Source organism: Berghia stephanieae, chromosome 3 (genome assembly GCF_034508935.2).
Source record: "Berghia stephanieae isolate SIO BIC M18660-M18661 chromosome 3, UCSD_Bste_1.3, whole genome shotgun sequence".
NCBI classification, from domain to species: domain Eukaryota; kingdom Metazoa; phylum Mollusca; class Gastropoda; order Nudibranchia; family Aeolidiidae; genus Berghia; species Berghia stephanieae.
Genome location: NC_088362.1, coordinates 38,761,989 through 38,776,403, shown reverse-complemented (window position 1 = coordinate 38,776,403; position 14,415 = coordinate 38,761,989). Strand labels below are relative to the sequence as shown.

Below are 14,415 nucleotides of genomic sequence, written 5' to 3'. Positions count from 1 at the left end.
GGCTTTACACCTTATGTAATAAAGAAATTTTCTACAAACACACACACGTGGACGTGGGTAACATTATTTCTTTGTGTCCTTTGTTTGAGATGTAACAGATAACCACAGCATGCAAAACAGCGTGGTAGGGGCAGGGGGGGGGGGGGGGGGCTCGTTGTTGGCTTCGTTTATGACTTGAAAGGTCACTAACTTGCCTTCAACAAGTTGAAGGACATAGCTAACCTATTGACCAATCAGAATCAATTAAATTTTTACTGCATTTCTAAATATAGAAAGGTTAACAACGCCATTCATAAACGGGGTTGATCTTGTCCTCAATAATGGACTGGCGCGCTCGGTGTCAAAGCCAACTCGTCCTCAATACTGGACCGTCGCCCCACTGACACAGTTATGCTCGTCCTCAATATTGGACCTGCGCGCTACTAGACTTAAGTTGGCGCCTCTGTATATACATATATATAAATATATACAGTTCACTCCGTTTAATTGCACATCGGTTAATTGCACACTCCGCTACACATTCCCGAAAAACTTTTTTTTTTCTATATAATCGCTCCATTTAATCCCACACCATCTCTGCTTAATCGCTGGCAACCAACAGCCAACAATGCTGTTCCCATTCCATACAATATTTTGGCAAAAGCATTTGATCAATTCGTAACAATGGACAACAATATACCCATCAGCGGTGATGACATGCCATGGGAGAGATGAATGACAATGGTGAGAGATTTGCAAATTTCTGTGCATTCAACAGTTTGGTGATTGGGGGATCAGTGTTTCCCCATAAGAGGATACACAAAGCAACTTGGGTCTCACCAGATGATATGACAGAGAATCATTTTTGTATCTCTCGAAGATTCAGGCGTTCATTAGAAGATGTGACAGTACAGAGAGGGGCAGATGTTGGATCAGACCACCACCTGCTATTGGCAAAGCTTAAGTTCTGATTCAGAAAACATGGGACCAGATCACACACAAGAAGAAAATTCCAGGTGAATGCACTAGATGGGGAAAAGAATGAGGAGTTCAAACTACAATTGAGTAATAGATTCCAACCTCTCGCTGATCTCAAGGAGGACATAGATGTAGAGTAGCATTGGGCAAAGATCAAGGAAGTCTTCATAACAACTTGCCACGAGGTATTGGGTGTAAAGAAATCGGAACATAAAGAATGGATAAGTACAATCACCTTGGACGTTATTGAAAAGAGGAGTACTAGTGCGGCTATGTGGTCTAGTGGTATGACACTCGCTTTCGGATCGGAAGGTCCTGGGTTCGAGCCCCGCTCGGCACATAGTTGAGTCCTTGGAGAAGGCTCTTTACTCACAGTCTCTCACCATACTCAGGTGTAAAATGAGTACCTGGCCGTTAACAGCGTTGTCTCTGTCCGAAAAAAATGTAACATCGCCTAACAGGCGTCATGTCCCATTCTAAATGTTAAATGTTGCTGTAGACCAAGGACCCCATGTAAAGCGCTTTGAGCACATTTAGTGGATATTGCGCTATATAAAAGCTCATTTTTTAAGAACAAGGAAGGAACAAGTGAATGCAAGTTGAACAAGGGCTTCAAGACTGGATGCACAAGAACAGTATCGATCCACAGCTAAGGAAGTCAAAAGATCTGTGAATAAAGACAAGGAAGCATTCATGAGCAGACTTGCAGAGAAAGCAGAAGCAGTAGCGACAGGAGGACATATGAGGATCCTTTATCAAACTACCAAGACACTTGCTGGAAAATATGGGAAACCAGATGTACCAGTCAAAGACAAAGATGGGAAATCTATTTTTGGAAAAGAGGCTCAATCTAAGAGATGGGAACATTCTTCTCCATGTTCTGAACAGACCACCACAAGACAACCCCAGGGGTGAGAATGACCGGTCACAAAAAAGGAGGAAATTTTCATCGTGAAGATCATGACCCATCCATGTGACCATAACCTATAAATTTGAATTTCACTAAAATTTACTGAGATGCGATCCAAAATTTGTCTCGCAGCAATATCTGACACGACCCGGTTGTGTGGTTGTAGTAGCGATGATGATGTGGTGGTGGTTGTAGTAGTAGTGGTGGTAGGGATGATGTGGCAGTGATTGTAGTAGTAGTGGTAGTATGGATGATGTGGTAGTGATTGTAGTAGTAGTGGTCATATGGATGATTGTGTGGTGTTGGTTGTAGTAGCTGTGGTAGGAATGATGATGTGGTAGTAGTGGTGGATGATGATGTGGTGGATGTAGTAGTAGTTGTGGTAGGATGATGATGTGGCGGTGGTTGAAGTAGTGGTGGTGGTGGTTATAGTGGAAGTAGGAATAACAAATGATGATGTGGTGGTAGTTGTAGTAGCAGTAGTGGTAGGGATGATGTGGTGTTATTTGTAGTAATAGTGGTGCTTGGGATGATGGTGTGGCGTTGGTTGTAGTAGGAGTGGTGGTAGGGATGATGTGGTAGTGGTGGTAAGGATATGATCATTGATGTGGTGGGGATTTTAGTAGTAGTGGTCTTAGTCTTAGAGATGATTGTGTTGTGGTGGTTGTAGTAGTTGTGGTAGGAATGATGTGGTGGTAGTTGTAGTAGTAGTGGTGGTAGGGATATTGTGGTGTTATTTGTAGTAGTAATGGTGGTAGGGATGATGTGGTGGTGGTTGTAATAGTAGTGGTGGTAAAGATGTTGATGTAGTGGTTTTGGTGAGTGTTATTTATTCAGTGATGATAATAGCAATTTGTCAAAAAGGAAGAAAATATCTCGGTCTATCGATCAAACATAAGCAAAGTGTAAAAATAACAGGAACATAGTTTTATATTAGTATTATGTAATTGTATATTACTATTACTAGTATAAATCCATTCAAATTCATTCTTATAATAAGACACAAATTTACTTTTTGTAAACATTTAATGAATTGTCCCTAAATGCCTACAATGTTATTCAAATAAAAGGCCAGTGTTTTGTTTTGGTTTTTACTATATAAAGCAGGTTACAATATCTTTGTTAGGGTACCGAAACCTAGTGGTTATTCAGCTTATAAATACGACCCAAGAATCTCTCAAATTTAAAGCCATAGTCCAAAGGTAAAAAGAAAGGGTAGTTCACTAAGCCAATCACCATTGCTTTATTCTAATCTATTATCTCTGTATAACCAGATGATTTAATGGATGGTTGTGAGAGAGAGAGAGAGAGAGAGAGAGAGAGAGAGAGAGAGAGAGAGAGAGAGAGAGAGAGAGAGAGAGAGAGAGATATTAAAAAGGCCTACGACCCATTTGTCCCTCCCCTTGCCCTTCAACCATCAACTAGCTAATCAAATTACACCACTCGCCTTCTGTGTCAATTGTGACATCTGGTACCATTCTGTCTGGCACGAGATTGAGCACAGGTGTCAAAATGTGACATAAGATATAATGGTGATTTTGTGGTCTTGAGGAAAATGTTTGACACGGCACATTCACTGAAAAATTTCTGAGAAATTCTCAAAATCACTGTTTATTTATCAAAAAAAAATTTGAAAAAGGAGGAATTGTGATGGGGATGGGCGGAGATAAACCATCATTTAGGCGGAAATCCGCCTTTTGGCGGAAGATTCTCAGCCCTGAACCCGCCGGAAATTTTGCCTGCAAGATGAGCTACCAATTAGCTGTGATCCAACATCGATAGCAGAGATTGTGGGTGCCATTAACTAGATGAAAAGGGGGAAAGCTGCTGGACCAGACCAGATTCCACTGGAGGCTCTAAAAGTTGATGCTGAAAGAAATGCTGAGGCCCTTCACCCACTATTTGAGAGAATCTAGAATAACGGGACATTCCCAAAGGATTGGAAGGAAGGACATCTTATCAAGCTTCCAAAGAAAGGGGCCTAAGTAATTGTAATAATTATCGAGGAATCACTCTTCTTTCTATTCCGAGAAAGGTTTTGAACCATATTATTCTAGAGAGAATTAAGAATGCAACAGATGCTAAACTGCAGACAAGCAGGCAGGTTTAGGAAAAACCGTTCAACCACCGACCAGATTGCCTCTCTGCGAGTCATAGTGGTACAGTCTATAGAATGGAACTTTCCTCTTATTGTCAACTTTCTGGATTACGAGAAGGCTTTCGACAGTATTGACAGAGCAACATTGTGGAAAATTCTGGCACATTATGGACTCCCTGAAAAGATAGTAAACCTCATTAAGGACATGTATGAAGGATCAAGTTGCAGGGTTGTACATGAAGACCAGCCTGTTCATCCTTAACATTGATTGGCTAATGAAAGAAACCTCCAAAGGGCGAAGAAATGGGATACAGTTGGATGATCTGGATTTTGCAGATGATCTGGCTCTTCTGTCCCACACCCAGGACCAGATGCAAGCAAAAACCACAATTAGAAACAGCCTCTCGGAATAAATTGGTCTAAGAATTCACCCTGCAAAGTCAAAGGTCTTAAGGATAGGTACGCGTCAAATGGAGCAGATCAAAGTAAAAGATCAGGAATTGAAGATATAGACACTTTCTGCTATCTCAGGATGGCGGCACAGAAGCAGAGGTGAAAGCACGGATAAGAAAGGCACAGGCTGCATTCACATCTTTGAACAGAGTTTGGAGAACAAAAGAAATCTCCCTTCGACTAAAGCTAAGACTTTTCAACCTAAACGTGAAGTCTGTCCTACTGTATGGATGTGAAACTTGGAATGCATTACAGGCATGTATAAGGAGGGTACAGATTTTCGTAAACAGGTGCATGCGTAAGCTACTCAGAATAAAATGGATGGATAGAATTAAAAATGAAGAAGTATGGAAAAGAACACAGCAGAAACCAGTGGCAGAGGAGATAGAAAGAAGATGATGGAGGTGGATTCGACACACTCTTAGAAAGAATTAGAAAGAATGACTCCACTATAACAAAGAAAGTATTGGACTGGAACCCTCAGGGCAGAAGATCAAGGGAAAAGCCACGAGGAACATGGAGAAGAATTAAAGAAGCTGATATACAGAGAAGTGATTAGACATGGAATGAGATAAAAACGTTAGGATGGAAATTGTTTGTGGTCTATACCCTGACCCAGGGTGAAAAAGGCAATGATGATGATGAAGGTGATGACATCTCAGAAACTGCTGGACTCTGTTCAACCACACAAAAGACAATGCCTAGATAATGAAGATGAGGATGAGTCATCGGAATGTGACACACCACCCCTGACACTGAAAAATTTGACATGGCAGACAACCTGCACCACTTCATCCAAGAAGAACACTTAACAGATGATCTACAATGGCGAGATTGGAGACAAAGGTTTATAAACAGCTTGCACAGAATAGAAAGCAATCAACGATTCACGATTACTGTTCTAACAAACAATAAAGTCACATTTTGTTGTAAATAAAACATGAAAAAGAAAAGATTTTTTTTTTTAATAAAAAAAATAAGAAAAAAAACAAAATAAATAAATAAATAAATAAATAACTTTCTAATGAGGTCATGCCTAGAACATGTGACTGTCCCAAGCCTGTAGAAAACTCAGAAGTGAAAGTCCTACATGAATAGCACATGAAAACTGGTGCTTAGATGCTATTTTTAGCTTCTCCACTTAATCGCACTCCGCTTAATCAACACACATTTATTCCATGCATCCATTAATCATGATGAATTGGGGTTTTTTAAAATATTGACGTCAGCATATCAAGATACATACTGTGCATGAAACCGAATTCGTTCTTTATTTTTCTTTCAACTTCAACTAAGATAAAGTTAATTTTTTAAAAATTATCACCAAATTAGATAATATTGGTTTCATCGCAATTAATACAAAATGTTATTGTAACTGAAAAAGGCATTCAATATTCATTTGTAAAAAGAGAAGATAAAATACCATTTCTTTGTGTTGGACGACCTCTAAATATGTATTCAAAATCATGCATACAATTGAAATAGTATTGACACTTGCATGTAAATGTATATTTTTCAAGGAAACCATAGCTATTTTTTTTTTTTCGAAGTGGCTAGCCGTACTTAAGGACGGGTAGACGGGCAGGCTAGACGAGCCGTACTTATCCTGGGGCCTTGTGACCCTCGGGCGTGTCAAAGGTCACATCCTGTAAGTTGACCGTGGCACCAATCGCGAAGCCATGATTGTTTTATTTCGATTGTGAGAAATCGAGCATCATCAATTTCAATAATGGCCATCGCTATTGGTGACAAAAATGCAGTTAAGCAATTGCAGACTGAGTCTGACACCATTTTTATTCGTCAACCCGACATTTAGTGACCGGCTGATATATTGTTATTGTTTGTAATCGGATATAGTAGTCATCAATAAGTTGACAAACTATCTGGTCAAATATATAAAATACTTCACTCACGTGACGTAGAATTATTTTAAAATGGAAAATGGTTTAATATAGATTTTTAAAAATTGTTTGTATTAAAAATACTGAGAAGAACCAATACCTGGTATCGGTTCAACGCAAGGCAAGTACTCATATATATTTATCATAGTCGTTTACTGGAAGTTTAACGCAAAACCAATGTGCTAAAAATTGATGCCGTCTGTTTACGACGAAATTTTCATGAAATAATGGAATTTTGGTTAAAATCACTGTGTTGTTTACTCAAACTCATAGAAACCATATTCAGGTCAATTTGGTTTGTTGGAGCCTTAGTGGAACAAAAAAATTGGATTTGCCAAGTATATAAGAAGATATATATCGGGTGGTCACAAAAAAAATGTTCCGCTCTTTGTCGGCTTGTATTTCTAATACTCTTCCTTGGATTTCTTACAATGGTGATGATCTTAACTTTTGTTGCCATTTTTAGCGAACATTAATTATATCACCTTAAACATAATTTTCATCATTATCCTCCTCATCATGTAAGAAATCGTCTATGTAGAACACTCACATACTGGTTTTGGTCCAACGATCACAAAGCTGGCACTGTAAGTGATCAAAAGCACCACCGTCCTCTTTAATGACGCAATGCAATCTCTTTGTCCAACTTGAAATGCACTTCCGAATTTTCTCAATCATTATCTACTCCTAGCATAAAATAATTCCTTCTCTCAATGTTTCTTGTGTGTGAATGCAGATCTTTGTCCACTGCCTTTTCGGTCAAAGAATTCAGAATTGGATTCAGGCCGGGTGATTGAGGCAGCCAGTTGTCTTTCTCTATGAAATGAATATTCTTTTTGAAAAAGGAAATTCCTTCCTGGATAAAGGTGTTCATAAAAGATTTTCTTACAATAGTTTTATGTAATTATCAGTTTTGACTTTAGTCTTTGCTTTGTATCAATGAAGTGTATTTGGGTCTTGCCATTACATGAAATATCAGTTGAAACCATTATTTTCTTTAAAAAATGATTTTGTTCATGATATAGCCTGTAGATTGGTATTTGTGATTTTTTCTGTCCATACACTACATCGTTATGACTATTTTTATTGTGATACTAGGCTGCTAGAAGCTGTGGACTGTAAAAAGTAATAAACAAAAATGAACATAACAGCTTCAAAAAAGAGCAAGATTCCAAACACTGAACATTTCTGGCTCAAAACCCTTCTTCAGCCAACAACAAAAAACAATAAAGGCATAAATACATTACTAAATTCCAGATAGACGACAGAGATATTTTTTAGGTCCTCTCTGTAGAAAAAATCTTGGAAAGTAAACAAAAAAAAGGGCATTCGATATGTAACTAAGGAAGGAGTTCTAAATTGAGCGGAATTAAAACAGTGCATAAAATTTTGGTGCGCAAAAAATAGGGAAATCGTGGGTAGAACAGAAATGGGTGTAAAATGTATCTGTGCAATAAATCCAATATAGCGGTGAAAATAATAATCCAGAAGCACGACGAATGCACAGTAATCCTTAAGAAATGGAGTGATCATGAATGTGAACTAATCATGATAATATCTACTCCAACGATGAATGAAATAACATAAACCTGAGAAATATAGAAGTCAGAAATACCTCAATGGCGACTGTTTAGTGATATTCCAGTCAAGTGATGAGTCCTCGGAGGTTTAAACATCCAAGGGTTTTAATCACATGTGTTTCCTGTCTGCATTGAGATATAGTGTCTGTATAGCAGAATTTCAATACACAAACTTGAGCAGCCCTGGTCCGGGATGGCCAGGTAGGTTGAAATGTCGGGCCACAGCTGTATCCGATGTGTTGGCAATGTCCCGTAGATGCTGTGCAAAGCGATCTCCCAATTTTTTTTTTTTTTATGCACGTCTAACATAAAATCCTTTTCGTCAGTGAACACAATCATTTTAACATCATCTGTAGAAAACCTATCGAGTAGCTTCATTGCTCTATGTTTTCGTTTATTCAACACACTGGTAGGCTATCTTGATGTTCTTACCCTCTTAAACGCTTAGGAATTGAGTTCTTTTAGTATGATATTGTGCACAGAAGTTTCCCAAACATTGCAACAAGCTTCTTCTTTAAAGAAATACAACGAGCAAATACCACAATAATTTGCATCAAGAGATGAAGTGAGTAGAAAAGTGACAGAAGACAATAGAGAATAAAAAATGTTCGCGGCGGTGGTGGGGTTTGAACCTGCGACCTTATTGGTACGACAACTCCGCCTGGCCGGTGAGAGCGTGACTCTACCGTATGAGCTATCCACGAACACAAAAATATTTGTTTCAAACTCAGGTCATTCCTAGAGCTCTCTCTCACCGACTTCTGGAGACCGCGGGTTCACCACCCAACCATCGCGAAGTTACCTGGCCAGCAGTTAAGCTTAATAGCCAATATTCTCAACACAAACATATAACATAGAAACGATTGAGAAATTGAGTATGATCCGGTATATGGGGTGAATTTTTAATTCAGAAAAGTGAGTGGAGCAGGCACTTATGTTGGTAACAACAAGAGATGAAGTGAGTAGAAAAGTGCCAGAAGACAACAGAGAATAAAAATGTCTCAATGTCTCAATCATTTCTATGTTATATGTTTGTGTTGAGAATATTGGCTATTAAGCTTAACTGCTGGCCAGGTAACTTCGCGATGGTTGTGTGGTGAACCCGCGGTCTCCAGAAGATTACATAAAAGTTCTGATTGCCTACTAACTATCTATCTGTCACTCACTTAACCCTTGTTGCTGAGCATTTTAGCTTCAGAAATTCACTTTTAGCTTTAGGGTCACATTTCCCCACTTTTCTTACACCCAAGTAATGCACAGTCAAGATCAATAGTTTGATCCATAGACTGGCTGCCATGGGTAGGCCAGACTCATTTGTGTGCACCTACATACAGACTTATTACAGGATCGATTTTGGTTGTTGATGGCTCAAAAGATTGGTCTCGATATATGTCAATTTCCACAATTAAATAGTATTAGAATAGATGAGTGCCTATTCGAAATGGCCTCTATTTCCCCACAAATAATGCAGGGTCTCCACTGGTCTTTAAAAATTCAGAACACTCAAAATACAAGTCACCTTTATTTCTTCATCTGTCATTTATAGTCGGTTTCAGAATGGAACAAATTTCCTTAAAAATCTCACCAAATATACAATTTTTCTTAATACCTTCAACGGTACAAATTCCTCTGTCTATCTCAATCTAAACACAGGTTCTCTGCAACTTCAAAACATCCAAAATCATGTCAATTCATTTTCCTAAGTCGCCCTACCTGTAAATAACTGCTATTAATAATTCAATGGAATAATGCTCCAATTTAACAAAGAAATATAAATTTTGAGCTTTATGAATACTAACCTAGAGGGAAGCTGACTTGATCACACATTCCAAACAATTGACCGAAACAAATAAGCCTGTCGTCAGGTCCTATCCCATATTCCTTCATTCTGGAAAAAGGTAAGATAAAATAAAATCAGATCCTATATTAAATTTTATTTTTTAAATTAATAATTTCTGAAAAAAAGTGCTGCTGCTGCTACTGCTGCTACTACTACTACTACTACTACTGCTGCTGCTGCTGCTGCTGCTGCTGCTGCTACTACTACTACTACTACTACAGTCCACTCTGGTTAATGGCAACTTTCTGATAATCGCAACATTTCCCAAAAAACGGAATTAATTCTATATAAAAGTCACTGGTTAATTGCAACAATCTTCGGTTAATCAAAACAAATTTTCGTCCTAAAAAAGTGGTAAATTCAAGAAATTAGTCAAACAAAATATCATGATTAAATTTCATCATGGAAGAAATTGTGACAGGTTGAAAAATCGATAGTGAGCGGCATTTAATGCTACAGTAGTGTGTCATCACTTTATTAGAAACAAAAGAGGGGCTTTGTAGTATGGGTTTGTGATGTCATCTGCGGCCATTAAATAGGAGGCGAGAGAGCTGGGCATACTTTTTACAACAGGTTTGGTAAGAGCTTATTATCTCTCATCACGGCTAATCTCTAATGGATTAAATATAAACATAAATAAAGAAAAACAATCACACATAAATTAACAAAAATAATCACATGTAGCGTCCACTTGATAATGCAACCTATCTGGTTTGCACAGTTGCACAAATGTGTTAATACTGACTCCTCACGGATCTGATTATAAAATTATAACCGCTCAAACATTTAAAAACCAAAACTGAAAGAACCCCCCCCCCCCCCCCCCCCCCCAGTAAAATCCATCATTGTGTCACACTCAAGATCTTCTGCTGTCAACAATAAGAAAAATAAATAAATAAATAAAAAGGTAACTTTTAAAGTCTAATTGGTATAAGCCATGAAAAGTAATACGATATCCTTAGATAAAAATAACTAAAGTCGATGAAAGAGGAAACGTACCTCTGTACACAAAAATCATTGCCTTAGATGGATCTTTGTCAAAAGCAAAATTGTATTCGTAATATTAAACTAATAATATACTATAAATTAACATGTAAACATAGAATATCTAGACCAAAGATGAAATACAAGAAAAACATTCGCTTTCGTAAAAAAAAAATGGATGTCAACAGTACTTTTATGGCATCATCTGTAACGGAAAAACTCAAGCGCACACCCAGTTCCTGTTTTCAAGACAAAGACTCCGGCCAAAGGCTGCGCAAAACCAATTCATCTCATTCCAAGAGAGGCAATGCTAGTTTTAATCAGTTTTTTTTTCACAACTTTTTTCTAATAACCTTGAATTATTATTACTATTTTTTTTTTTTGGGGGGGGGGGGGATGTTATAAACGTTCATCTATATCTCCAAAACAAATAATAATAATAATAATAATAATAATAATAATAATAATAATAATAATAATAATAATAATAATAATAATAATAATGATGATGATGATGATGATGATGATCATGACGAAAACGAAGACGAAGACGAAGAAGAAGAAGAAGAAGAAGAAGAAGAAGAAGAAGAAGAAGAAGAAGAAGAAGAAGAAGAAGAAGAAGAAGAAGAAGAAGAAGAAGAAGGGGAAGAAGAAGGGGAAGAAGAAGAAGAAGAAGAAGAAGAAGAAGAAGAAGAAGAAGAAGAAGAAGAAGAAGAAGAAGAAGAAGAAGAAGAAGAAGAAGAAGAAGAAGAAGAAGAAGAAGAAGAAGAAGAAGAAGAAGAAGAAGAAGAAGAAATAAATAAATAAATAAATAAATAAATAAATAAATAAATAAATAAATAAATAAATAAATAAATAAATAAATAAATAAATAAATATAAAATTCACTACTCACTTCTCTATTGTGAACCTGACGGTGTCTTCATTGTGGCTTGCCACCATGACTGCTATTTTCCCAACAGGCCTCAGATGAATCTGCCTCATTACCTCCTCTATGACAGAGTATATCATTTCTGTTGTTGCTTCAAACGTTGGGTTGATTGGATCTTCATAGTTATACTTGGCTGCTCTTTCTCTTTCCTTTTAAAAAGCAAGAAACGCTGCATTATTGAGCATAAAAAAAGCGACAATGACACATATAAGGGGATAGAAGACACAGTATGCACCTCCCGGCCTGCTGAGAAAAAAAAGAGAGAGAGAGAGAGAGAGAGAGAGAGAGAGAGAGAGAGAGAGAGAGAGAGAGAGAGAGAGAGAGAGAGAGAGAAAAGAAGAGAGAGAGAGAGAGAGAGAGAGAGAGAGAGAGAGAGAGAGAGAGAGAGAGAGAGAGAGAGAGAGAGAGAGGAGAGAGAGAGAGAGAGGAGAGAGGAGAGAGAGAGAGAGAGAGAGAGAGAGAGAGAGGAGAGAGAGAGAGAGAGAGAGAGAGAGAGAGAGAGAGAGAGAGAGAGAGAGAGAGAGAGAGAGAGAGAGAGAGAGAGAGAGAGAGAGAGAGAGAGAGAGAGAGAGAAGAGAGAAGAGGAGAGAGAGAGAGAGAGAAGAGAGAGAGAGAGAGAGAGAGAGAGAGAGAGAGAGAGAGAGAGAGAGAGAGAGAGAGAGAGAGAGAGGGAGAGAGAGAGAGAGAGAGAGAGAGAGATGGGAGAGGAGGAGAGAGGAGAGAGAGAGAGAGGAGAGGAGATGAGGAAGAGAGATTTGAAGAAGCGAGAGGCAGAGAGAGAAGGAAGAGAGAGAGAGTGAAGAGAGAGGAGTCACATGAGACTAGATGAGAAAGAGATGGAAGAAGAAGATTGTGTACAAATGAACAGCAAAAGTTTGAAGAGAGATACAAAGGGAATTGTGTATCGACATTCTAGATATTAACGGATCCGAAATGTTGAAAGGAATTCCCACGTTTTCCTCACTTTTAATCCACTCCTACTAATAACAGCAGTGTGTCACAAAACAGATATGTGTCAAATGAACAAGCAAGTCTGCACAGCAGGTTCAAAGAGGCGAGTCCTACTCTTTGAGTCTCCTTATTAATATGCGTTAAGTTAAGTCGATTAATGGTGGTATAAAATCAAAGAATTGTATGAACCGCTGTCGTTCCAGGGATGGTAAACATAACTGGACACATGTCACCAAGAATCAGCGTGGGAGGGGCTTAGATAGATAGAAAGATAGATATATCTGTAGATAGATAGATAGATAGATAGATAGATAGATAGATAGATAGATAGATAGATAGATAGATAGAAGTAAACAAGTCCCTCTCTCTTTTGTCTATTTGTCGATGTATGTTTAAATTCTATTGCTATCATCTTTATTAATATAAACTCGATGGAGCCAAGCCAAATATGTACAAGTAAAAGTTTAGTTTAATAGTTCTTATTTAGTTATTCATCATAAACCTGACCTTTTTTCTATTTTATGTCAACAAATCAAGTGTAACCAAGCTCAACCAAAGTAATTAAAATAGAGACTAAATCGCACAGCGTCCCTGGTTGTAGGAAAAAAAGAAAATGGCGGCGATCTACCTCTCACTAGCCAGTTTTGATATTTCACTTGTCTTCATTTTATATTGATCTACGGACATCTCTGTAAGGCCAGTAACCCTATGTCTTATGGTAACCACTCATATGGTTTTATATGGGAAGCTGTCAAATCACTTAGTATAACGTTGGTTCCATATGTAGCAACTGCTCTCTATATTGCCTTGAACATATCTCATTGAATTATTTTCCATGGTGTTAATGGTGGAGTCTCTCAAATCGGGAGAGGGAGAGGGGGGGGGGATATTGATTAACGTAATTAATATTCAATATCATCATTTGAAATATTCATTATTATCAGTTGTCTCTAGTCGGCTGGACTGAACTTGTGCTGGGTTTGACGTTCTGTCAACTCCTCCAAAGAATTTACCCTGTTATGATGCATTTTTCTTGTGGATCAAGACAATTGGGAACTTTTTACCCTTTTCTTTTTTGTACACCAACTAATCACATGCTCGTTATGATAGTTTTGTCTTGCCTTTATCAGGGCGTACATATCGCTTATTATTTACCATTACGTCAGACTGCGAGATCAGGCTACACTGCTTTTTCAGTGGGACGATTTTGAATAACTACATATAGATTTTGTCATCCATAACTTTTTTAAAAAATTGTTTTGTTTTTTCTTCCCTTGGTTGGAACATGGAACTAAGTGAATTCAGTAAATCAATACAGGAGAGGTTGTTTGCATTCTTAGGAAGTTTTGGAAGTGATAAATGGTTTCAGCTGATCAGATTATCTTGGATATTTTGTTTTAATTTGTAACAAAGATCGGAGTGAAGACAAGACTTTTTCTAATAAAGGGATCATGTCTAACGTCATATGTAAAAAGATGTATATTAAGATATCAAATTAAAAAAGAGGTGAATAAAATGTCCAACCAGGTCTATTAAGGATCTGTATAATCCAAAAGCAAGAGGTAAACCACCCCTACACAACAGATATCCCTGACACCCAGTATGAAATGTCAGGTAATCTAGCAGAGATAGATGACTAAGTGCATACTATCCCTGGCCCCGGGCAAAGCTGAGGAAGCTGAGGAAGCCAAAAAACCCACAAGTTATCAGGGTCATCAAGGTGCTTTCCCCCTGGCAATTACGTAACTGCCTACCTTAAGTCAGGCAAAAAAGCAGTGATAGATGACTGAGTGCATACTATCCCTGGTCC

At 37.9% G+C, this 14,415-nt stretch overlaps 1 protein-coding gene across 4 annotated transcripts in view; it reads right to left on the bottom strand.

Moving 5' to 3' along the window:
• LOC144967693 (proline dehydrogenase 1, mitochondrial-like) overlaps nt 1-14,415 on the bottom strand; it is a 99,885-nt gene that overhangs the window by 6,668 nt on the left and 78,802 nt on the right. For all 4 annotated transcript variants that reach the window (XM_078905233.1, XM_078905232.1, XM_078905235.1 and 1 more), the window contains exons 11-12: nt 11,619-11,803; nt 9,699-9,787 (exon numbers count right to left, since the gene is read on the bottom strand). In XM_078905233.1, coding sequence (XP_078761359.1) covers nt 9,699-9,787; nt 11,619-11,803 — 274 coding nt within the window. The remainder of the gene's footprint in view (nt 1-9,698; nt 9,788-11,618; nt 11,804-14,415) is intronic.